The 25272-nt window shown below is 34.5% G+C and overlaps 2 protein-coding genes across 12 annotated transcripts in view; both read left to right on the forward strand.

The window, feature by feature from the left end:
* The window catches only part of LOC126370952 (small conductance calcium-activated potassium channel protein), a 248631-nt gene extending 242141 nt beyond the window's left edge, over window positions 1-6490 (forward strand). For 4 of the 5 annotated variants that reach the window (XM_050016097.1, XM_050016096.1, XM_050016099.1 and 1 more), the window contains 4 exons: window positions 53-122; window positions 1789-1908; window positions 2182-2321; window positions 2567-6490. In XM_050016097.1, coding sequence (XP_049872054.1) covers window positions 53-122; window positions 1789-1908; window positions 2182-2321; window positions 2567-2735 — 499 coding nt within the window. In that variant the 3' untranslated portion in view covers window positions 2736-6490. The remainder of the gene's footprint in view (window positions 1-52; window positions 123-1788; window positions 1909-2181; window positions 2322-2566) is intronic. The other variant, XM_050016098.1, reaches the window with a different exon arrangement.
* An 11591-nt stretch (window positions 6491-18081) lies between these two features.
* On the forward strand, window positions 18082-25063 carry LOC126370990 (uncharacterized). 7 transcript variants are annotated; one of them, XM_050016181.1, is made up of 6 exons: window positions 18082-18311; window positions 21413-21601; window positions 22327-22506; window positions 22749-23057; window positions 23533-23648; window positions 24014-25063. In XM_050016181.1, exons 2-6 carry the CDS (start codon window positions 21532-21534, stop codon window positions 24173-24175), a joined length of 837 nt encoding a protein of 278 aa, XP_049872138.1. In that variant the 5' UTR covers window positions 18082-18311; window positions 21413-21531; the 3' UTR covers window positions 24176-25063. The 7 variants fall into 7 exon arrangements, with proteins under 7 accessions (XP_049872138.1, XP_049872136.1, XP_049872140.1 ...); XM_050016179.1 differs by having other exon boundaries at window positions 21498-21601; XM_050016183.1 differs by having other exon boundaries at window positions 21544-21601; window positions 22313-22506.
* The last annotated feature ends 209 nt before the right edge of the window (window positions 25064-25272 follow it).

Raw genomic sequence — 25272 nt, forward strand, 5'->3', positions numbered from 1 at the left:
TCACTTTATCTCCAAAATGAATGAACACAATGTTTCCAATACGACATTTCAGGTTAAGAAAAGTAAAAATGGATCAGAGAAAGCTAATGGACAATGCCAACACAATAACCGACATGGCAAAGGTACGTTTATAAAAGTTGTAATGTTCTACGCTATGCTACACTTCATTTTTGATACACCCCATTTAGATCAGTAGTTAGCACTCCAATCTCCAATACGATATAGGTTGTTAGTCTTAGTTATAAACCAGTTAGTTATTGGGTATTTGTTACTGACATTTTCAGTAATAGTAGGTAATGGAAATTAACGGTACCCCTTTACCTTAGCTCTTTCCAATTAAATACACTTAGAATAAGTTGTCAATACTGCTCGTGATTAAACTGTCAAAAATAAAATCTAAATCGACTTAACACACATACATAAGATCAAGCCTAGCTCCCGTAGGTACACAGAAGCTACCGAATTGCATTTAGGTACTTTTTTCCTGACACTCTACTTTTGCTTCGACCACTCTCATCAAAATCTTCGTTCATTCTTGACGGTTTTGGAGCACACTTGACCTGGTTTATGTTTAAACATCCTACACTTGGTCGCAATATATTTGCCTTACCCTTCCTCTTCTGACTCTATCACTTACACCTGCATAAACCTTTTCGTGAATCTCTACTAGCCGTACCATCTCAGCACCTACTCCATAATTCTCGTTACTACATCTCCTTTCACACCACAACATTCCCATATCATACTATTCCTTATTTTATCATTCAAAGTCACCACTCAATGGTACATTCTTTATCACTCTACTATAGGCTTTTTCAAGTCGGTACAGCAGATTAGCCACCACGCCACTTCCAGCCCTCAGTTTTTAACATGTATTATTCCTCACCTTTAATAATACTGCCAACTTCGTTTCTGATTTAAGTCAGTTCTGAGGTGCAACATTAGGTTGTCCTCGAGCTGTCCTTATGAATTCCCAAAATCACTCTTGGTGGGCTTGGGAATCGATGGGTTATCTCCTGTTACTCAATTTTTTTTTTCACCTTTCTTTCTTTCCACAACTTTATGCAATACTTTTGAGTTCATTACATTTCTCTCGTGTTGCCTTTGTTCTGTCACCGCCTTCCGCACCTCACTGTTTCAAAAAACATTCTTCACATTCTTTCTCTTCCTTTTCTTAAACAAACCACAAAGGTAGAAACCGGGAGCATCAGACACAACTTGTTCCTTCGATGCCTTCCACGTATCTTTAATTCCACACTTTTTATAAACTTACAGAATGAGGTTGTGAATACACTCTAACAATAAGTACCTACAGAAATAAATCTCTATATGATTTATTTATTATCTAATAAATTGGTTTACAGTTATAGATATAGAAAATATCCCTGCAAATTTATCGCATGCTATTTCATTTTATTTATTCCAAATTGCATCTCCCATTCGCTTAGCGCATGGACTTCAAAATTTAGTAAAACATCGAATCAGTGCATGTAAAATTTTAGATTCTAGAAACGTAGTGAAGATAGAATAGCAGTTGAATAATAGATACTTTACAAATAGGTGGAATGTTTAGCTATGAATGAAGTAACTAACAACATTTTTAATGTATAGAGCCCTTTAGCACACCTTCTAAATTTTCATTCGTACTAATGCTAATACATTAGAAATAAAAGTTTTTATCCTATAAATTATACTCATAAACGAAATCAGACAGAAACACATAACACAACACAAAAACTACGATTTGAGCCAACAGTGAACGAAGTACTGCAAAGCGATTGATAGTAGGACCCCTTTCTATTTCAGACGCAGAACACGGTCTACGAAATCGTATCAGACATGAGTACGAGACAAGATACCATAGAAGAGAGACTCACTAGTTTAGAAGAGAAGCTAACTGCTTTACAGGTAAGGCGTAAAAAATGATCACGATTATATTTTTTATTACATTTAATTTTATGCCAACCTCATTGTCTTGTTTTATTCCAGAGCAGTAGTAGTCTATGCATATGCAACTATTAACACAGTTAACGTACTAGTATCATAATAGACAAAGACGTTATTTTGTAAGATGACATTATGTGTCTGTGTGTGTACAATACCGGTGTCGCTAATGAAATTCTAGAAAAATCTTTTCGTAATTTTAAGCAAGACACCCATTTCTTCTTCTACTAATTTCAGGAGCAAGTAAACACTCTACCAGACGTAGTGGCCCGTTGTCTCCAGCAATGCTGGGAGCGGGCCGAGCAGCGGAGGAACTACCTCCACCCCGACACCGCCGCCGTGCCTACTCCACCGTCTTCTATCACGCCTTATGCGAGGTACATTTTATCAATATGTCTTTAGATAACAATAAGCGTAGTGCTGGATAAAACAAAAGAGTATGAGACAAAAAGGCGAAATTTGGCAAAGCCTTTTTACGACCAATTTTTAGTGTTCGATTGTTACATAAAATCCAATTATGCTCTACTTTACAGTTGTTAATTTTGTGAATACGAAACATTCACAAGTTTTTTTTTAACCTAATTACCAAATTGTTCTCTTATCTTACTTTTCACAATTCCAGGACGATGGCATCAGCATCACACCCGTGGCCGCCGAGTCCGGTCTTACAGCCAGCGACGCGGACCCACTCGGCACCAGAGAGTACCACGTCACACTCGAGTACTCCGGTGCCCCAACCCCAGCCTTCCAGCCCCGCTCCTCATGTATCCCGGCCTCCTCTACCCAGCTGAGTACCGCCCTCCAACTCCGAACTCCTGTGCTGAACTCGACGAAACTCGGCGCCCATCCTCTGACCCCCCCTTTATTATGACTACGCCCCAATAAGGTTTCACGACAGATTGAAGCGACGCGTCATCAACGCGTTGAGTGATAGACGAAGTTCGACTAGTGTTTTGTTGCAGAAAAGATTTTAGTTCCTATTTAGATTTATCACTTTATCATTAACTTCAAAAAGTTGTTTTTCGTTACGAATTACAACTTTGATTTTGTCAAAATGCGAATCATCGTCGTCTTCTGTTTTTGTTTCTATATTGTGACAAACAAATTAGGGTTGAGGAATGTTGTGAAACCATTTACTGGGGTTGGCCGACGACCACGCCACGGTGCGAGAAAAGGTCAGCCGTAGTTTTCTTCGCTGTTCCCCAAGTTTCGGATGTGCCAGACTTTTCTAGTGATATTGCTTAGATAGTGAATGAAATTAGACGGAATGGACTCGCTGTTGTGATTATACAAAAATGCTTTATCAATAGACGCTTTAGCTAATACATTAGATGATATTTTGAATACATTATCAGCGTTAGTCATAGGTACTAAGGTTAATTACCACGTCTGTTCACGTTTTATCTGATGTTCAAGGAACCAATTACACTGTTTTGTAAACTGCGTGTGTTTTTACTAAAGTTTATTGTAAATATCCACCAACGTTTGTGCTTGTCTGTCGGGAAATCTTTTGAAACAACGAAAATCCAAATTATGTATAAGTATTGATTTCAAAGATTTCTCGATGCGATAAGGATGAATTATAATTCGGATAAATTAAATAGGTAATAGCAATAGTTTACAATTAGATAATTTGGGTTTTTATGGACAGTCGGTCTAGTTTGAAGAATTCGACTGCATAATGGTAAAATAGTAATCACAATATAATTTATATAGCGGCCTTTACAGTAGGTGAGTTAAATTCTTTTGCGCCATGGCAACAAAATTAAAACAGGGAAATGACTTACTTCTTTTTGTTCAAAATGACCATTTTACCGTTAGTGTTCATAACAATATTCAACAAATTTATCATTTCCTCGAATGTATTTATGTTTACTGATTAATTGAATTATTCATCATGTAGAATGGTACATAGATTTGAGTTTCTTATGTATTGTATTAATCACATACAAATAGAAATCATAATAAATTACGTCACTTGCCGTACATAGATGTAAAACTTGGACTAAACATTGGACCTACAAAATAGATACAGATTTTGTTGATTTCAAACATAATTTTAACTTACAAGATCTATATAACTGTATACACTTTATTTAGATTTACTTATAGTAAAATTGAATTGTTACTACCTGCCTATTGACATGTAGATTGTAAACATTTTTATAAGAATAGCGTAAGTAAAGCTTTGTATAAGACATAAGATTGATGGCTGTCTAAATAGTGCCTAAAACACTACGAAAATTTCGATAATTCAGTTTTATTATCCTTATGAATATGTAAATAGATAAAAACTAAAATTTGAGAGCGTAATATATAATAAATATCTGAATTTTGTAGTTGTACGAGTACGTGTGATGGGATCAATTTCTTTGTATATTTTAGTTTTAATGACTCACTTTGATATTTCATGATACAATTTTAGATTCAATGATATATAGCTTAAGGTCAACGCTTACGTAAATAATGAAATACGTTCGTTTATTTACATAATATTTTCATTTAAAACTTTTTTTTTAGAGTGAGACTAAGAAAGCCAAACGCACACATCTTAAGAATATTTCTTATATCATAATATTTGATTCTTTAATAATTTATTATTTTTTTCTTATTTACTTCTCTCTTGTCAATTCGTTAAAACTATTTGTAATCTTATAATTTAATAAATTGATCGAATTTTTAACAGCCAGGAATTTTATCTTTAATTTTAAAATTATATTCATAACAATAGCATAGGTAAGCTAAATAATCCTAATCGTTCGTATATGCAAAAACACCAACTAGTTTTAGTGTTACGAGTAAATCTGTAATGATAGATTTATAGAATTCCTGACATTGTACATTTCTTATATAGGCATTATTATCTTTGCCCTCTTCTTCTAAAATTTTGTCAAACGTTCAAATTCCCTTTTACTCCCTTGCATTTGTACCTACCTCGTGATTATACACGTAGATTTTACATATATTACGACTGCATTGCAAACAAATAAACTTAACACTACAATTACTTACTTACTTACCCATAAAAATAAAGGTACGAATAATGAACTATGGTCCTAAATTTATTATACGATAACATACAGATTAGTTGTATATATGTCGTTTATTAATACAATTAATTGTACTATGGATTGATTAGTAACCAGCATATTTCATTGATTCCCTATTAAAATAAATTGACACTTGCAATTTTCGTAATACCGTTTAACAAGGGTATTTAATATAAATGAATTTGTATTAAAACATTAAAATGTGGTTTATATTATATACATGCATGTACGCAGCAAACAATACAGTGCCTAATAGAAACCTTTAATAGTTTGACAGATGGCCAATGTGTTACATCTGAAACACGCCCCTAGCACATTACTTAGTTTCGACATGATGGTCTCAGAACGTATAGCCTAATTTGAATATCCCCAGTTTTAAATCTTAATACTTCATCTAGTCATTAAGTTAAGCTTGATAGTATTTTATGATATTCACAAAATTGTTTTAACACTAGATACGCAATATAATAATATAATATATAATTGTTGATAATGTTTGTTGACTACAAAACTTGTTTGTATGTATAGAAAATATTTATTCTTAACTAGGATTTTTGATTTATTTGTTAATTTTATAGCTACATAAATGGTTTCAATAAATAAAGTTATTTATTCTATATTTATGCATAATTATATTCACGGATACAATCCAAATATATTTGCTTTACATAGTTATAACAATGTGAGACAATCCAGGATACGGCCCCCAAAGAAAAGACAGATGGCTTCGTTTAACCTTCTAATTTAATGGATAACAGGCATATACTAATGATATTGTCTTGTTTTATAACGATTTGGTGTAGGTATGTACCTTCAGGTTATAAAATTGAATAATTGAATTGAAAAACAAAAAACATATAATGCATCTTTCATCTTTGTTTTTGGGTATAGGTAAGTGATGACCCTTGTTATTACACCCAGGCACAACACATCTTTCACACATTATTATTCTTATCAAAATATACCATATCTGATACAAATATCTAGGTATATTATATTTGTGAATAATTTTGTACTCGAGCAATGAGAAAATAGGTAATTATCACGTGAAATCTGTACAACGCCATCTATATTGTTTTTGGGGAACGCAACCTGAAAAGTTCCTTATTGTTCTATTAGAATAGAGGTTTAGTTTTAGACCATAAAATGCTAAAACACTTTTGTGAGTACACGACCCTATTTTAGCTAAAATTCATAGTTAAATTTATTTGTAATAAGAATTGACCAAATGTTGTTAAGATTGATAACTGTAGATTTTGTAAATAAGCGAAAAAATCATTAAGACATTATAAATAAAAAGTAATGTGTAAATACCAGTTGTATTTGCGAATTTTAATGTAAATAAGTATTGAATACGGTTCCAGTAAATTATTTTTAAAGAAATACGTTCAATTGTATTATTTTTTAGTTGATTGCGAACAGAAAGTTCTATGCGGTGCGTAACAGAAGTGATGAAACTTTTGTGATCATTGTTGATGAAAGTGTAACTTCGATTATATGAGCTGTAGTATTTTTTAGAAGATGTCTTTTATTACTCCATCCCTTGATAGCCTCAGTGGTCTTGATAGTTAGATCGTTCGGCTCATGATCCTTTTTTCACGTGACTTATTGTTGGTTTGCCGCAAATGGCTTAAACTGCTTCGCCGGAAAAATAAGGAGCGCTGAGGGCTCTCACCCGGTCCAAAACTTATGACAACAGGCCTGAGGGTGCCCAGTAGGGCGCGAACCTCGGCTCAGGGAGTCGTTTTTGAGGAAAATATTTGAAAAAAAAAATGCTCGACACTAGTGGGTCGATAGCGATAAGCGCTGAATGAGGGAAATCATCGACCACGCCGGCGGGGTGGTTATCGGCAATCTTAAGTGTTTATTGTCGCGAGCTGATTGGCCGCCTTTATGGCTAGAGTAATCGGTTCGTCGGGATCGTATACGTCCTTCGAGCGCCAATACTTTTCAGGCTCATGGTCCGAAAACCTAAGCTTTATTCAAAAAATCTTTATAGAATAGAATAGAATAGAAATTGTTTATTATAAAAGGACGCCCGCCACACACAAAAAGAAGACGAAAACATCACTCACACTTAAAAAAATTCACAGAATAATAACAAAAAAGCATAGAGGATGTTCGTGGACATTTCCACGACTAATCATAATATTAAGGTGGAGGTGGACATCCTGAAATAAAAGGGCCTCACTCAGCACAAGTCGCGGTGTGAACCACGACGCTGGTATTATATGAGAGCGTCCCTAGTTTTGGTTAGAACATTTGCAGGTTCAAATTCAAATATATATTCGATTACCTGATTTTCTGATATTAGAAAATAAGTTCGACCATACTAAGTAGTCGTTATATAAATTATGTGTTGAGGCTCTGGCAGCTCAGTAATTCATAATAACCCCGACAGCAGTGTTGATGACGTCGGTCATCTTAATCACGATCGACATGAAACAAAAAAATCATCTCCACATAGTGTCATAATCTATACTTATAATAATTCTGTAGAGAGGTCAATTCTGTACATTAAATATATTTTCAAAATAACTATCAGGGGGTGATAAGTGTTCGAGACTGATGCCAAAAATGCAATCAGTAAAATTTTTGTCTGTCTGTCTGTCTGTCTGTATGTTCCTTATAGAAACAAAAACTACTGGACGGATTTTAATGAAACTTGGTACAATTATTCTTCACACTCCTGGGCAGGTTATAGTATACTTTTCATGACGCTACAATCAATAGGAGCAGAGTAGTGAAGGGAAATTTTGGGAAAACGGGAGAAGTTATTCCATTTTTTAAGCTTCCGTCACGTGAGCAGCCTTAATGGTTAAATTTACATAGAAATCATATATGACGGAAATATCTAAATATATAAAAGGAGAAACTGACTGACTGACATATCAACGCACAGCCTAAAAGGCTAAACGTAGGCACTTGAAATTTGGAAGGAACGTAGCTTAGTTACCATAGAGGTGCACTAAGAAAGGAATTCCCGAAATTCCCAGGGGAACGGGAATTAGCGGGAAAATCCTTTTGTATGAAAAATCTAAACCACTCAAGTTAGACGTTTGAAATTTGGCATGCAGGTCCCTTAGATACCGTGGAGGTGCACTAAGAAAGGAATTACCGAAATTCTTACGGGAACGGGAATTAGCGGGAAAATCCTTTTGTATGAAAAATCTAAACCACTCAAGTTAGACGTTTGAAATTTGGCATGCAGGTCCCTTAGATACCGTGGAGGTGCACTAAGAAAGGAATTCCCGAAATTCCCACGGGAACGGGAATTAACGGGAAAATCCTTTTGTATGAAAAATCTAAACCTTTCAAGTTAGATGTTTGAAATTTGGCACGTAGGTACCTTAGATACCGTGGAGGTGCACTAAGAAAGGATTTCCCGAAATTCCCACGAGAACAGGAATTAGCGGGAAAATCCTTTTGTATGAAAAATCTAAACCTCTCAAGTTAGACGTTTGAAGGAAGTAGTAAACTTAAAACTTAGTTGCAACAGGATATTACAAAATTCCCACGGGAACGTTAGTTACCGGGAAAAAACATTTGTATGAAAAAATCAAATCTAAATAAAAGGAGAAACTGACTGACTCAGTGACTGACATATCAACGCATAGCCTGAACGGCTAAAGGTAGACATTTAAAATTTGGAAGGGACGTAGCTTAGGTACCGTAGAGGTGCACTAAGAAAGGAATTCCCGGAATTCCCACGGGAACGGAAATTAGCGGGAAAATCCTTTTGTATGAAAAATCTAAACCGCTTAAGTTAGACGCTTGAAATTTAGCATGCAGGTACCTTAGTTAACTTAAAGCTTAGTTTCAACAGGATACTGCAAAATTCCCACGGAAACGGGAGTTAGCGGGAAAAAAACATTTGTATGAAAAAATCGAAACCGCGTAAGATAAGTAGATGTTTTCAATTCAATTCAATTAAATTATTTATTGCATTCCATGTAGTACAATGGGGTGTTACACAGGCTTAGGAACTACAACATGGACCCTGTAGGGCACAGCAACGTTGAAGGGAAGAGAAGTGTGTATTAAAATTAAAACTCAATGAACAATCAATTCAAAAAAAAATCAATTCAATCAATTGATTCAATCTAGCATGCATGCATACCTTAGTAAATATAAAGTTTATTTATGGCTGTATTTTGAAAAATGGGAGTTATGGGGAAAGAAATTGTATGAAAAAATCTAAACTGCATAAGTTAGATGCTTGAAATTTGATATGCACTCCCACACACACAAAGATCTCTCTTTTATAACACGCCACGCGGACGAAGTCGCGGGAAAAAGCTAGTACCTAAATATTACTATTTTACCTTTGAAAGAACGAGGCACCGGACCGTCGTCATCATCATCCCCCTAGCATTATCCCGTTTTTCACATGGTCTGCTTACCCAACCTGAAGATTTAACAGCACCGGTTTTTTTTACAGAAGCGACTGCCTGTCTGATCTTCCAACCCGCGAAGGGAAAACCAGCTCAATATAGGTTAAGTCACATACCTCCGAAAATGCATTTCTCGGGATAGTGGGTTTCCTCACGATGTTTTTCTTCACCGCTGAGCACGTGATAATCATTTATGATGCAAACATGAATTCGAAAACACATTCGACAATCATTGGTTTAGGCCTGTGTTGGATTCTGTTTCGTCTGATTTGTTTTTTTTTTTGACATGAGTTATTGTAGATTTGCCGCAGATGGCATTAACTACATGGCCGGACAAATGGGGAGCGCTAAAGATAAAGATTTTTATTGTGCATAAATTTAGGTACAGCCAAAATTAACTAATGATAACTAACTATAATTTTGGTTCAGCAGCTGAAGGCTCTCACCCGGTACAACATTTAAGACAACAGGCCTGAGGGTGCCCAGTTGGGCGCGAACCTCAGCTCAGGGCGTCGTCTGGGGGGGGGGGGGGGGGGAAATTGAAAGAATTAATCGACTCTAGTGGGTCGATAGCGAGAAGCGCTGATTGGGGGAATTCGTCGACCATGCAGGCGGGGTCGGTATCGGGATTCTGAAGTGTTTGGTCTCGCGAGCCGATTGGCTGCCTCTATGGCTAGACCTGAAGGCACACTGAACCGTAAAAACTTTTAGCACAAAATTTGAGGTCACTATAATCCTATGTTTCAGCGGCTTGCTTCTCAAACGGGGAGTGCCGGTTGAGTCCTCGATACACCTGTGCCAACCCTTTCAGAGACGTAGGCGTGATGCTAAGTTAGGTTAAAATGTAAAAACACATTTTTAGTATAGCGCACAATGACATTCCGATGATATCATACAGTATCATAGCAATTTAACCATGATGTATTTACTTCATGACACATTCATTTACATAATTTAATTTATTTAATATGAAATTATTGATTTAATTACTCAACTGAATTATTGGAAGTGACAATATTTTCATCAACATGTTTTAAATTTGCAATAATGATATCATATTATTTCTGCAAATTATCATCCACTTTTGGGCATAAGCAGACTCTTTTAAGCCAATTCTTTACTATCCATCACTTGTTCGGCCGAGTACCTACTGAACGTAACCCAAAAACTTAAAAATAAGCAGCTTAAATTACTTTGGTCATCGAGAAAATGGTGTCAGCGCTCTTCATTTATTTAGTCAAACAAATACATACACTATCTTTCTATTTACAAAAAAAATCAATGGGGAAGCTACCGACAAAAATAAAAAATTGACATACATACACACAAACTTACGCTCATAATTCCGAATAATGATAATAATAAAAACACTTTATTGCTTCTATGCTGTTTTGGGAGCAAATAAAAAACTTAGAACACGTTCAGTTGCTTGTCTTCCCGGGCATGTCGTAAAAACCGACAGAGGGATCGTGTCCTCTAACATGATGGACTAATGTTATGGGCGATAGGCTGATCCCTTATCACCATAAGGTTTATCATATCCAGCTTACGACATCGTATCAACAGTGGCTGCAAGTTGTCTTCGATTACTTGTGGCTTTACTTACTGCCCACCCCATTAGAGATTACGGGCGTGAGTTTATGTATGTATGTTATTGCACACAAAGTCACAAAACATTTACAGGATAAACTTATTCGGCCTACATCATAAACTGCCTATATACGTCCCACTGCTGGGCACAGGCCTCCCCTCAATCAACCGGAGGGGGGTATGGAGCAATCTCCACCACGCTGCTCCACTGCGGGTTGGTGGAGGTGTTTTTATGGCTAATAGCCGGGACCAACGGCTTAACGTGCCCTCCGAAGCACGGAATCATCTTACTTTTTCGGACAATCAGGTGATTCAAGCCTGAAAAGTCCTTACCAAACAAAGGACAGTCTCACAAAGTGATTTCGACCATGTCCCTATCGGGAATCGAACCCGGACCTCCAGGTCGTGAGCCTAACGCTCTAACCATAGTAGTAGTAGATAGTATTAGTATTTGTTATGTTATGTTAGAGAAGGAACAAGAAAGAAAATTAATAAATTTCTGAAATAAGTAGGTAGGATAGGTAGGGGGTATAGAGGAGTGAACAAAATATTAAAAAACCTTATCTCAAAAGAGTAACATCAACTCAGCAAAATGTTAATATCAGTGTGTGTCAGCCTATATTATAATACAAGGTGTTAGTGATATCGTAAAGAAAACTTTGAGGGATGATTTTGCCCATGTTTCTGAGTTGATATCAAATGGAATTTTTTGTCGCAAAAGTATGGAACTGAAAATAATAGAAAAAAACACTAACAACTAACACCCATACTGACTTGTATGGCTACCTGTACTTTGTTGTACGGTGTGTAAGTGACATCGTAACGGAAACTAAAGGGGATGATTTGGCTCATTATTCTGAGTTAATATCAAGTGGAATTTTTCCATCGCTAAAGTACAAAATTTAAAATATTAAAAAAAACCACATGAATCACGTCTGAATTACCCCCTCAGTATTCGTTACGATGTCACTACGTCCTGTATATGTGGCACTCCGTCAATGTTGGAGTGAGGAAAAAAAAATGTTCTTATTTATTTTCCCAGGTAACTTATTCTTTGATCCGTTGCTTGTCTACATAAATATTTAAATGGAAAAATACGGAAATAACATTTTTTATTCCATTTCCTCGTTATAGCATAAATGAAATGACATTTTGACACATAATAACAAAAATAGCACTGCTAAATAGTTTATTTTATACATAGAGCAACACGGACCTCTTTATTTAATACATAGTTTTTTTTACATGAGTCTTGTACAGATTGATAAGAAACAAATCTTTGTTTTGTTTACATAGGTAGTATATCGATTTGCATATTTTTATGGGGGTTAGGTGGCAACTTGCACATTGAAAACTGGCACGTGTACCAGTTGACACTCATACTGGGTATTATGTGGTCAACTCGAATACTTCTAATAGTAGAAAAAGATTCTATTTAATTTTGAGTATCTTTTGTTCATACATGAGGCCAATGGTGTCTACCAACAGTTTATTTTTTATAACATGGTTTTTTGTTGTATTGCTTCAGTTGGCAAGCTATATCGTATACCCTAATTTATTTAACCAACTTATTTTATTCCGTTTCCGGCAGTAAAAACGCGCAAAACGTATGTAAAAACAGCTTTATTACCTAACCTATAGGCAGATAAGACCAGAGTACAAGCAAGAACAATTTGAAAAATAAAACCAAAAAAAGTGTCTTTACATTTTTTTTTTTTACAATGAGAATATAATCATTTTCGGAACATTCCGGAGAACGTCATATGACTGCTTGTATATTATAAAAAGTCATTTTATATGGTGCATTGATATTATGCAGAACAAGCACTAACAAAATAAACAGCTCGAAGACATTTATTATAAATGAAACTGAAATTCCAATTCTTTCTGTAATAATGTTGTCAATTATTCAAACAAAGAAACCGTGAACTGCAGTCTCCGAATACATAAATATTTCATGATAGAATTGAAATTAGGTTGCATTTCAAATTGATTCAACATTACAATCATGCCCTACTTGAATCGAATGTGACTCGTTTGCAAAAGTAATTTTGAATTGAACTTACTTAGCAATTTTATTACTTCGGCCTGCTTGATTGCATAGTCTGAAAACTTAATCAACATAGTCAATCTAATAAATGCCATTCTATATTGAGTTCCCGTGAACCTACAAAAGAACTGTTCAAAATAAAATGCAGCTGTAACTAAATTTAATTAACTACTTAAGTGACGTCAGCACCTGCGATCTATCCTATTTACTATGTGTGGCACCAGATTTAAATTATTCCGAATTCGGTTACGCAATCAGGTGAAGTAAGTAAGTAAAAGGTTTACTTTTCATAAAGATACAGAAAATATTGGTACAATAAAAAACACACAAAACCAATTCCTTGGTTTGTTTGCGGGAGTGGAGTTCGCTTAAAATTATTGTTTTAAGTTACATTTATAGTTAACTTTATAGCAAAGAGATCTTTTGCATAAGACTTTTAAATAAAGATTTACTGAATTTACTTCTATTGCACTCCTGACGTATGTCAACCGGCAGCATGTTGTACAGATACGGTTCTCGTTTACGAAGTGTTCTGTCACTTATATAGTTGGGAATTCGTAGTACAACATACCTACCTTGTTTACAACCTAGACAGGTCCCCGATACCGACCCCGCCGGCGTGGTCGACGATTTCCCTCATTCAGCGCTTATCGCTATCGACCCACTAGGGTCGATTAATTCTTTCAAATATTTTTCCTCTCAGACGACGCCCTGAGCCGAGGTTCGCGCCCAACTGGGCACCCTCAGGCCTGTTGTCTTAAACGTTGTACCGGGTGAGAGCCTTCAGCGCTCCCCATTTGTCCGGCCAAGTAGTTAATGCCATCTGCGGCAAATCTACAATAAGTCACGTCAAAAAAAAAAAATACAACCTAGCCCTCAGAGGTCCCCGTTTCTACGGCCAAGTAGTTAATGCCATCTGCGGCAAATCTATCATAAGTCACGTCAAAATAAAAAAGGCGCAACCGTGGTGGCGAAACGCCCTCACCGCAAGGGTCCAAGAAAATACGTTGTTATATTTGTTAAGGATGCCAGGGTCTTACGTAGGTATTGAAAAGCAGATCGATATCATGAACCATTAACGTTTCGAGGCCATCGACGTCATCCTGAATAAATACACAGTTCATTATCACTAATTTTCTTCTCTCGTAACAGTTGTCATGGCAATGAACCATGACCATCAACCCTGTAAGGGTTAAGGTACTATTGAGCAGGCAAATGACTCACACGATTGAATTAATGTACACTTACTTAAATAGCAGCCGGAAAAGACGGAAGAGACGGAGGCAAATTATTAATAATTATTATAATCATATTATATTAAGTAGGTAAGTATATTGATGTTAAGTGTTATAAACATAACAGAAAGCTCGGTGTGACGTGGGTACTTAGTTCATCTTGCGATTAATGTTCCTTTAACTACCTCAATTGTCCTAGGTCAAATATAAATTATGAAATTCAGATAAAGACAAAAGGTGTTTTCTTTTATCTATTTAACTCATTTATGAGTTTTAAATAAAGAAAAATATAATTGTATGTGCGACATTTTGTCACGTTTTTCTATGACGTCACAGGTTGCTTTTTAATTCAAATTCCATAGTAATTTAAGTGAAAAGTAACTGATTTGACTAGTTGGAAACTACCCTATTGGAATAAAGTCGTGAACTTATGTTATGGTTTATTTTTTTCAACTTGTTAATAAGTTATATTTTGATCAGTGTTTCTATAAATTATCCTTTTACATACATACCCACTAATTGAATTAATCACCTACTTAAATACAGGTTTCCTGTGTATGAGCTTTGTTTAAATGTTTATAATAACTTCTTTTGACCGTATAAACGAGGAAAAGATTATTTTATTTTTGAAGCAATATAATATAGGAACATTATGTAATATACTGGTATAAAGTAATAATAAACATAGTAATGTAGGTAAATTATTATAATGTTTATGAATACCTACCTTATTACATTACCTAGTATTAGGATTGCTTTGAAGAATTAGCCCCATGGCGTACCCTCGAGGGCGTGTTAAGCTGTTAATCCTTATGTGATGGCACTCATAAACTTAAAGAGGTCATTATTAGTGTTCACTGCAACACAAAGAGGATAGTAAAACTGTCTTCCTATAAAATACAACTTGAAACTAACTGTACTTTGCACTGAATCGCTACACCAGTCCAGTGTAGCAGCTATTAACAAACATTTTTGTCGATTTAATCGCGATACAGCTTCGAATCTGTATCGCGTTTGCGGTACAGGTCGATACAGACGCGCGTAAGTAGCCACGCAGATGCGCTGTTACTATGGCAATGTTTCTTTTCACTTATATTTATAATCACTCTTTTTTTTTCATTAAGGATTATTAGGTATGTGCTCTAGCGTTCCGGTGGCTTAGAAAAACTAGTCCAAACACAACATCCCGCATTAATTTGACAAAGGTGCACAAGCGATCAACTTACACTTTGTTATATAAACAATTTTATAATAATATAATTAATCAGCACATTTCAGACTGATGACTGAATTATTTAAGTACTCACGCTAAAATTGGCGCCGGACCTGCGCCGGTTTCGCGCCGGACCCAAGCCAACCCCGCGTCAGAACCGCGCCAAATTTAGCGTAAGTACTTACTTAAATTATTCAGTCATATCCTCTTTGTTATAAAACGTTCATAATAATTGTATTATGGCACTATAATTACTGTAAGTGCCTGCTGGTTATGATCACTTTTATGACCACAAGCACATCCATTAACTGCAGCTTTAGTAAATTAACTTGTAAAGGCATTAAGTAAAACATAATAAAAACTCCATTATGCAAGAAAGTAGGTATTTTGTGCTTTTTAATTACTAAAGGATTGCGCGTAATCGCTACCTATGTCGATATATGGAGATAAGAGATTTTCAACGGCACTGTTGAAGCCATCCATAAGAACCTTTGCTGCGAGAGTCGGGCTTGACCGGTTTTTTGGAATAAACCCATAAGAGTGACATGTTATAGCAACTCATCGACATTTTGTAATCAATCACTTATAAATACTGTTTAATCCACAATTTAATTTATATAATTAAATCACTGTCGCTTCTAAAAAAACCAGCCAAGTGCGAGTCTAATTCGCGCTCCGGTGGTTCCATACAAACTGGTATGTAAATAGTTCGTTCATCACGGTGATCGAGGATCGAAGATTTTCCGTTGATCTTTAACACATACATACATAAACTCACGCCTATCTTCCACCGGCGTAATCAGAGACTATAGAATACCATTTGTTTCGATCCTGACACACTTCTCTTGGTTCCTCCACATTCATCAATCGCTTCATACACGCACGCCGATTCAGAGTAGATCGTATTAAACCTTAACGTTGATCTTTATGAGAAGCAAAATATTGTCTCCATGTGGATAAATATGTTGATGAATTCTTCTTTTACTTGTGCTGTAAGATCTTGTGTCCTGTCAAAATTCATGTTTCTAGATTATTAAAGATTATAAAAGATTGCATGATTATTAAAGTGCCTAATAGGTTGTGATTCGCCTGCATTCGATTGCGTTGATTTAGAAGCTTGATTTTTTTTACAGTTTAAAGGCACCGCAGATATTAGTAGTAGATGTTAATTTCAACCTGAGACCTCCTCGCGTTCCCGAGAAAAAGAGTCTTGATCTCTCTTGTCACACTGAAGGACAACAAAGTGATCCTATAAGGGTTCCGTTTTTCCTATTGAGTCACTCATGGAACCCTAAAAAGGATTTTTACCTTTCAAATTTGTTTACTTCACTGGATTTTATTTGATCTGCATAGTCCTTTTATCCATTTAACGTGACATAACACATATAGGATTTTAATCACTCATATGTTACTTGGATTTAACTGTGAAATTGAGTTTTATCTAAGCGCAGGTAGGTGTCTACTGAAATTGATTTAATATGTCTACAACATGACCAAGACAAACCCGTAGTGAAGCACCGCGGCAGTTTTTTCCATAGTTTTATCGATTTGTCAAAGTGTTTTCGCGTAATGGGACGTATGCTCGACATGTGTTGAGATTACTAAGTATTTTCACCTCTGCCTTACAATATGAGCAATGAGTTTGAAGTTGATGGTAGGGACTGTGACTCATGACGAGGTGCAGACCTATCAAACCATAAACGTAGGATTTCATATTAGGATATAAAATGATGTTTTGTCATTTCACGACTTTAAAATTGTGAATTTACAGTGGTCTATAAATAAATTAATTAGGAATCACGACTGACGACGTAATTGGGGTAACAACTCGCCGGGCTATCGTCTTCCGTCGCATTGCATAAACATGACTGTTTTGATTGAGTTACAATTTTTATATCAGTGTATTCATTAAAATTTTTATTGTTCTTAGGTTAAAACGGGTGAAAACTTAAGTGATTTTATAAGTTTTTATTTTATTATGGTCTTAATGGATGTTTTATTATCTCTTCTTCTATCATGTGGGTTATGAGGTGAATTACCAACCCCATTAACCCTACACGTCCTCATTGCACTTAGTGTGATATTAAAAACTAATCTCCACTTCGAGACTGCCATCGTGTCAATGTGACACTTTTTATATAAAAACGGGGACTTGAGCATGATCTTGAGGGCAGCGTCAGCTGAGATTAGTTTATTAATATTATCCTCAGGCCCTTCTGCATCGATGAAAACGCGTCGTAAACAGCAACAGTGTATAAAGGCTCTAAAGGCTCTTAGATTTATGTGTAATTGTAGGAAATTGACACTTGACTTGTTACATTGTACGCATTGTTTGCGTTTTTTACTCGCATGGACACGTGGGAAGAAAACGTGTTAAGCATATTTATTGACACATCTAAAAACCGTAATAACAGACAACTTGCACCATCAATTTAATTTCTTTGAAAAGGTTAAATCTCGTGTTTTTTATTGTAGTAAGAATAATGCTTTGGCGCTTTCTATTAATGTAGATAAGACCAATATTACATTTCTAAAATCGTCATATTAAGATTAATAGATATTTCTGAGGTACCGATTTTATTTATTTACAGTCATCGTTTTAGCTGAAACACAAAGTACCTTGTCACAAACAACTACTTAACTACATCATTGAGTACGCTCGTGTCAGTGGAGCATTCTACATTCTTGTCAATCGAAGGCCGATTTTTTTTACTCCTTTATAAGACTCGACGTTCGTCTTCACATCGAATTATTCGCCGTGTCTTATACGTGTCCAATATATCTAGCACTTGTATCAAAATAATTAATATTTGTATTAATCATGTTTTCTCATAGGTTTGACTTTACCTTTTTTACTATGTTAATTGTACCTTATATTTATTTGAAAATTAAAATAATACCTATTCCGTTTTTTTCGTTAATAAAATACCTAATTGAGTCGCTTTGTCCTGTTGAATGGAACACTAGCTTTTGAATAGTGAGCAACTGCACTGTTTGGAATTGATTTATATTTTAAAGGACGTCTATTGTGGTTTTCCTTAACAGAGTAACAAGTAATGAACTTAGATATATTCCTGTGAATGGTTAGCATTCAAGTTGAAAATCGACATTCAAAAATTGTTACAACATGATAATTGATTTTAAACAAATTTATGAAGGTATCTAGTAAAAAGGATTACTAGACACTACACTGTATATCATAATGATAATATCCATCTTAGTCTATCGTATCAAATATACATTTGCTACATAATATAACCTTCTAGTAAAAATATGATAATTTTTTATCATAAACAATAGTGTAGCTCATCAATTTTTTTGTGATTTTTAAACATTTTATGTCAAAAATACGGTATAAGAAACAGTGGTGCTAATTCCTGTACACACCATCAATTTTTTTTCAACTTCAACTTTATGGTTGTATGGCAAACCGGTCGTCATAGAGTAGAGACAACCATTATTCATCAAATTTTGTTTTTAGTTATACAATTGTCATTTTCGTATCCGCTGAAAAAGAAAGAAACGGGTAATCGACAGATATAAAATTTATGGAATACACTACAGCTTTAGGCAGAAATCTAAAACAACCCTCTAAAAATTTTACATCGGCCAATAACCCGACAGAATTAAGTTGACAACACACGTAAAACGATTGGCATATCAGCGAGATACCTATTTGATTCGCCCGGGTTATTCATTCATTAACTCATTCGTTTTAAAATTAGCAGTTGTCAATCATCCGTCCCTTTCCTTTTCGGTGGATGAGAAAATGACGGGTACAACTTAAAATAAAATGGAGGTGTCTGCAGGAATCGGGGCCAAGCAGGTCAGCTGTTTGTTAACAACCTAGAAGGCTCAATCTTAGAAACATAATATTATATACCTACTTACCTCTATTTCATTATATTATATTATTATCTTTAAAAATTCACAAGAAGAGATCAACAATTGGAAACAATAACACAAGGAATATTGAATATTGTTGTAAACAAATGTAGGACGGATCATTCATATCCTTTTTTATAGACACACGTGCTAGCATTGTATCATTGCAAAAAAACTTCACGTGCGATTACTTATTAATTAATATGCCGTAATTTCTTATTAGCCCGAGTATGACAATTACCTTGTAATTATCCGTGAGAAAATACTATGATTTATAATGCTTACTTAGAAAAAGACCGGATAAAGTTAACTGACATATTTCCAAGACATGTTTGTTATACATCTCAATATTAATATTTGATTTATTCAATTATATGACGTCGCTGATGACCGAACTGACGTATCTGCAATTTTAGGTGAAACTGATTTGGACTTTCCAATCGACGTTCCCCAAACACACGATAGATGGCGTTGTTCAATTTTAACGTGATAATTATCACGTTATTATTAATATTTCTTATAGCTGGGGTGCATAATTATTGAAAAATGTAATGTAATTGTAGAAGCATATGCGAAACTATTTGTTGCTTGATATTTGAATCACATTATGTATAAAATGATGTTGCTACTTATATTTCTTCTCTTTATTTTGATCAGAATAATAATGTGTGGAAGTTGTAATTGTACCTTAGTGTAATAAAAAGGATCATCATTCATATCCAAAAACAAAGATAAAAGACGCACAATATGTCTGTTAGGTATCCATGAAATTAGAAGTTTAAACGAAGAAAACACGCCATCTATCGTGTTTTTGGGGAACGCCAATTGGAAACTTCCTCATTGACAATAAGTCACAAATAACTTTAGCAAAAAGTACAGATCGTTAGTTAGCAAAGTCAGCCGCGATGTTATTGTTTAGTGTTTGACACTTTTGAGAAATTTTTTGTACTTACAAAATTTTATTTTTTAGGTAAAAAGGATATTTCATAAAAGATAGCGACAGCCCTAACGGTATTCTGAGGGCGTTGGTGGTCCGGTTGGACTCGCCTTTTCTTAAGGTGTGGATAGGCCACCATACCACGTAGAACCACTGGTCACTTTTATTTATTGATTTGTTTTTAATATGACTTAATTGATTATTGATTTAAATTGTTTAATTTCTAATTTGAATTTGTATTTGATTTTTACTAATTTAATTGTTTATGGTATCTATTTTAATGTATGGATTTTGAATCTGAAATAAATGATTTTATTATTATAATATTACACTGCTGGGCACTTCACCTGGCTGCTCAACTGAGGGTTGGTGGACATTGTCTACTATGGGAAGAAAACAAGAGAGAAAAATATAACCGTCGTGCTTCACTATATCTTAGTGAAATAGGACCCTTATGGTCGACAACTAGGACTATTTTAAAGCAAAAATTTAGCTTCGATCGCCATCGACTCGCAAAGAAGAAGAAGGTGCTGTTCATCACAGTTACGGCATAGCGGATAAATAAATCAAAATACATCTGTCTTATTTTAAGTAAGTTTCTTTAAGACTCTTTCTAGTAAACAAAAACCGATACTGTTTTTTATGTTTTCGCTTAAATCAAAGCGTTTTTCCATATGAAATGTTCAACAATACGAAACATTAGGTAAGAATAATATACCATGTATATACCTACTTATCGTATCAAATGTGTACCATATCATATCGTATATAAGTATTTACGATATGATATGATATTCTTATAGGCAATATATTATTACGTTAAACCGTATGAAGTTCGGTATTCGTAAATATCTACAATTAAAAAAACACGTTACAATTTTCGCCTCTAAATTATAGAATTAAAGATAAAAATTGAATTTATCAGTTGATTACTTATTACACTGTTAAGGAAAACCTCAATATACTTCCTTTAAAATATAATTAAATTTAATTTCCTGTGTGCTCGTTGCAGTGTTCAAAAGCTAGTGTTCCAATGTGCGTGCTTCAAAGGGATAAAGCTACATAATTACCTAACGTATAATAGCGAGAAAAAAAAAACGCAATATTATTTCAGCCTCAATGTTCAAATAAATATAAGGTACTTACAATTAACAAAATAAAAAGTTGAAATCTTACTTATAAACTACAAACATAATTAGTAAAATTAATAATCATTTTGATACTAAAACCATAATGGTGTGTCAGAGTTTACAGTCCAAAATTGTATTATTGATGATAATTAAATGTTGTGCTTCAGAAAATGGTAAGTGGGAAAAAAGTCTTAAACATTATAACATACCTAAGAAATATTATTTCTTTTGGCGCGTGGTTTGTAAGGTCGACGACCGTGCTCAAGGTTATATTGAGCCTCCAAACGCGTCTAAAATACTTAATCACTTAAATTCAGTGTTACAGCCGAAACCATCGAACAATACTTATTATACATCCCATTACGAGACTCAAGAAGTCTTCAGACGGATAATGATTTACTATATGGTGAATAGTGTTCAACCCATCATCGTCATAACGTTCTATCGTATTTTGAAATACAATCCGTCTATCGACGTTTACGACAAGCCCCAGGAACATAAACAAGGGATCACGTTCTATATTTTTGTTCCCTCCCAATATGGAAGCATTTAATCGTGTTACAATTATGTAGATATTCAGGTTAATGTATACAATTTTTACGGCCTTGTGGTTTGACATCATCATCAGCCGTACGACGGCCACTGCTGGGCATAGGCTTCCCCCAAGGATCTTTTGGTTTGAAATATTTCTATAAAATAAATAAATACATATATATTAATATATATTTTATACTTTGGAACTTGATTGCTGTTTTGGTGTCGTGGTTGTTTTGTGAAATTGCTAAGGGAACCGTACATAGTTAAAATAATAGGTTACTAAGTTTCACTAAAATTGTATATATTTGAATATAACGTCTAAGGACATATTTTAATTTTTTAATCAGTTTTTCAATTGCAGACGATGATTCTAAGGGGCCAGTTTTTACGATATATCCAGAAGTAACTCAAATAAGGGCGAAAGAAAACACATCTGTGAAACTTGTATGCAAAATTGATTTTAATAGTGTCAGAACTATTTTGCATGACGGATTTATTTTGTATTGGTTACAACAACAAGTGATCTACCAACAAGAAATGAGTAAGCTACTAAAAAAAGCGATCGAAATATCACTAAAAGAATATGCTCTACCTACAGGGTCTTCTACACTCAGTTGACCAAAGTTGGGACATTGTGTTTTAATGGTCCAAATGACGTAAACAGGTGGATTGATTTAAAAGAAAAACTTGCAAAAAGAGAAATCGAATAATTTTCTGTTATTATTATTATAGAAGCCACATGACTAAAGTTGCTGGTGAAAGATAACCTTTATAATTTTTCAGACGTAGCAAGTACAATAAACCTTATAATCCGTGAAGTTGGAACATATAATACAAATATGTTAAAGCACCACGTATATCTGACACCAACATTTGACAACAGCCAATGGTTCTGTTGTGTCAGGGATGGCCTTGGCAAAAATTATCGTTCCAGAATTATTACGATTAGTATTTTTAACAATAAAACTGAAGTTGAAAATGAAGATATATTCCGTTTTAATGAAACTACAAGTTTCAGAACAATGATAAATGTAACAGATGATGATGATGTTACTACTGATCCTGATAATCAAGATATTTATGAAAAACAAGGTATGTAGATTTATGGAAATAATAAGCATCGATTGTAGCTATCATATGCACCTGAATTCTGAATTGCAACATTTTTTCTTCTTGTACTCCGTTCTTCTTACATCTTCTTTTTTATAAAGTAGGTAAAGCACTGTCATGGTTTCCTCTCTTCCGTAGTAATATACGTAAATGTACATATTTATATATTATTATAAGTAATCATTATTTATTGTCTTCTATATAGAAGATAAAGTATAGACTTTATCTAGGTATATTTATATTTTTCAACATTTTATTTTGCACTGTCTATCCCGCTACGTTTATTAAATTGATTTCCTATACTTAAAGGCTACAACAGGCAGCCTTTTGGCTACCTTAGCAAAAAGGCCGCCTGTTGTACTACCTATCTAATTATACTAATGCATTTTTAAGAATTGTTTTAAGTGCAATAAAGAGTTTTGTGTTGTATTTGTATTGTAAATTTGATGAATTTCAGATTGGTTAGGTCCGGTAGTGGCTGTGTCGGCAGGAGCAACTAGCGCAGTGATCATTGGCGTATCATGCTGGTACTGCAGGAAAATGAAAAAAGCTGTACGTTCAGATGAAGTACTCGTAAGTTTTGAATTATTATAATATTTATAATGTTATTCATCTCAGAATTCAATGTTTGAATTATGATATTCACTCGAATAAGTGGACTCAAGAAGTATCCCTTCTATGTCAATATAACAGAGCTTGTTTTGCATTGTTTTAAGTTTACGCGGTTATTTATTATCATAATTAAAACACATAATAACGGGTTCTAACAATAATATCGGGAGTCTCATATCCTTATTTTAAATGCGGTTAGAACCCGTTATTATGTGTTTTAATTTTGTTTTTGATGCGTTTCTTTATGTATTTTCGGTTGACTTTTGACTCTGTTATAAAAGTTTATAATTTATTTGAAACTGTTGATATATTTTTTAATTTTACAGGAAGAGAATCAAGAGGTTTATTCCTACGTGCCAATAGAAATAACGACTCATTCTGTAGCGCGGATGCTTGTGGCGACAAACACTAAACTTGGAAGTAATTCATTTGTACCACACCTTCCTACACGATCGCAGAATGATTATATATACGATTATGCACTGTAACATTAAATTACTACATAATTGTTAACCATCTTTCAATGTAAAACGTAATCTACATTTTTTTGATTAACCTATTTTCAGAAGTAAGCTTTCGTTACCCGCAAAACTAGTACTTGTATTGTAACCACACTCGTTCATTTCAGCAAAGAGAATCCAACCCTGTGCCCATTTGTAGAGACGGTCCGTCATCATTAAGACACGTTCTTTAGGGGACAAAACCTTAAGAGTGCTCCTACTACATACAGGGTCTTAGAGACTTCGTAACGAATACTGAGGGCGATGATTCAGACCATGATGCTGAATTAATACCAAGTTGAATTTTCCATCGCAAAGTTCATAATATATTTCCTGTGTTTTTTAATTATTTTCAATTCTAAACTTTGCGATGAAAAAATCCACTTAATATAAACTCAGAATAATGACCTGAATAATTTCTCTCAATATTTATTACGATGTCACTTACACCCTCTATGTTATATACTTCTACCGAAAATCGATAACGAGCACTTTAAAAAATATTACTTATTTCGTCTAGAGATCTATGCACCTACCAGGTACTACCCTAATTGGAAATATAGTCGTCAATTTAATGTAATGTGAGCACGATAAAATTAATATTTTTGTATCACCGTCTGGGTATGTAAGGAGGCCTATATTGAAACAGCTTGTAAGCAATTGTTTACATTGTTACAATAGTAGTTGGAATTATATGTTCTTCTTAAAATAATTTTAGATTTTGTTTTTAATATTTTTTTGTTTAACTGCTATGAATATAAAAATACGTTCAAACCTGTATACCAACTAGTCAAATCAGTTTCTTTATTAAAATACATAAGCAAGTTACATGGTATGTGTCGTGTGTGTGTAGTTAGAAGTCGTTACATGAGCCATGTCAGGGGTTTTGGCGGCTCAATAATACTCACCTGCGTTGATGGGGTTGGTAATCCACCTCACAACCAAACAAAAAGAAAACATGTTTTGTCAACTATAGATCTATCTTATTTAGTAATCAGAATTTCATAATTTATCATTGACCTAGGAAACTACCTAATTACAGGATGGATAGTATTATGGCATTAGAATACGAAAATAAACAAAAG

Source organism: Pectinophora gossypiella, chromosome 11 (assembly GCF_024362695.1).
Source record: "Pectinophora gossypiella chromosome 11, ilPecGoss1.1, whole genome shotgun sequence".
Taxonomy (NCBI): Eukaryota; Metazoa; Arthropoda; class Insecta; order Lepidoptera; family Gelechiidae; genus Pectinophora; species Pectinophora gossypiella.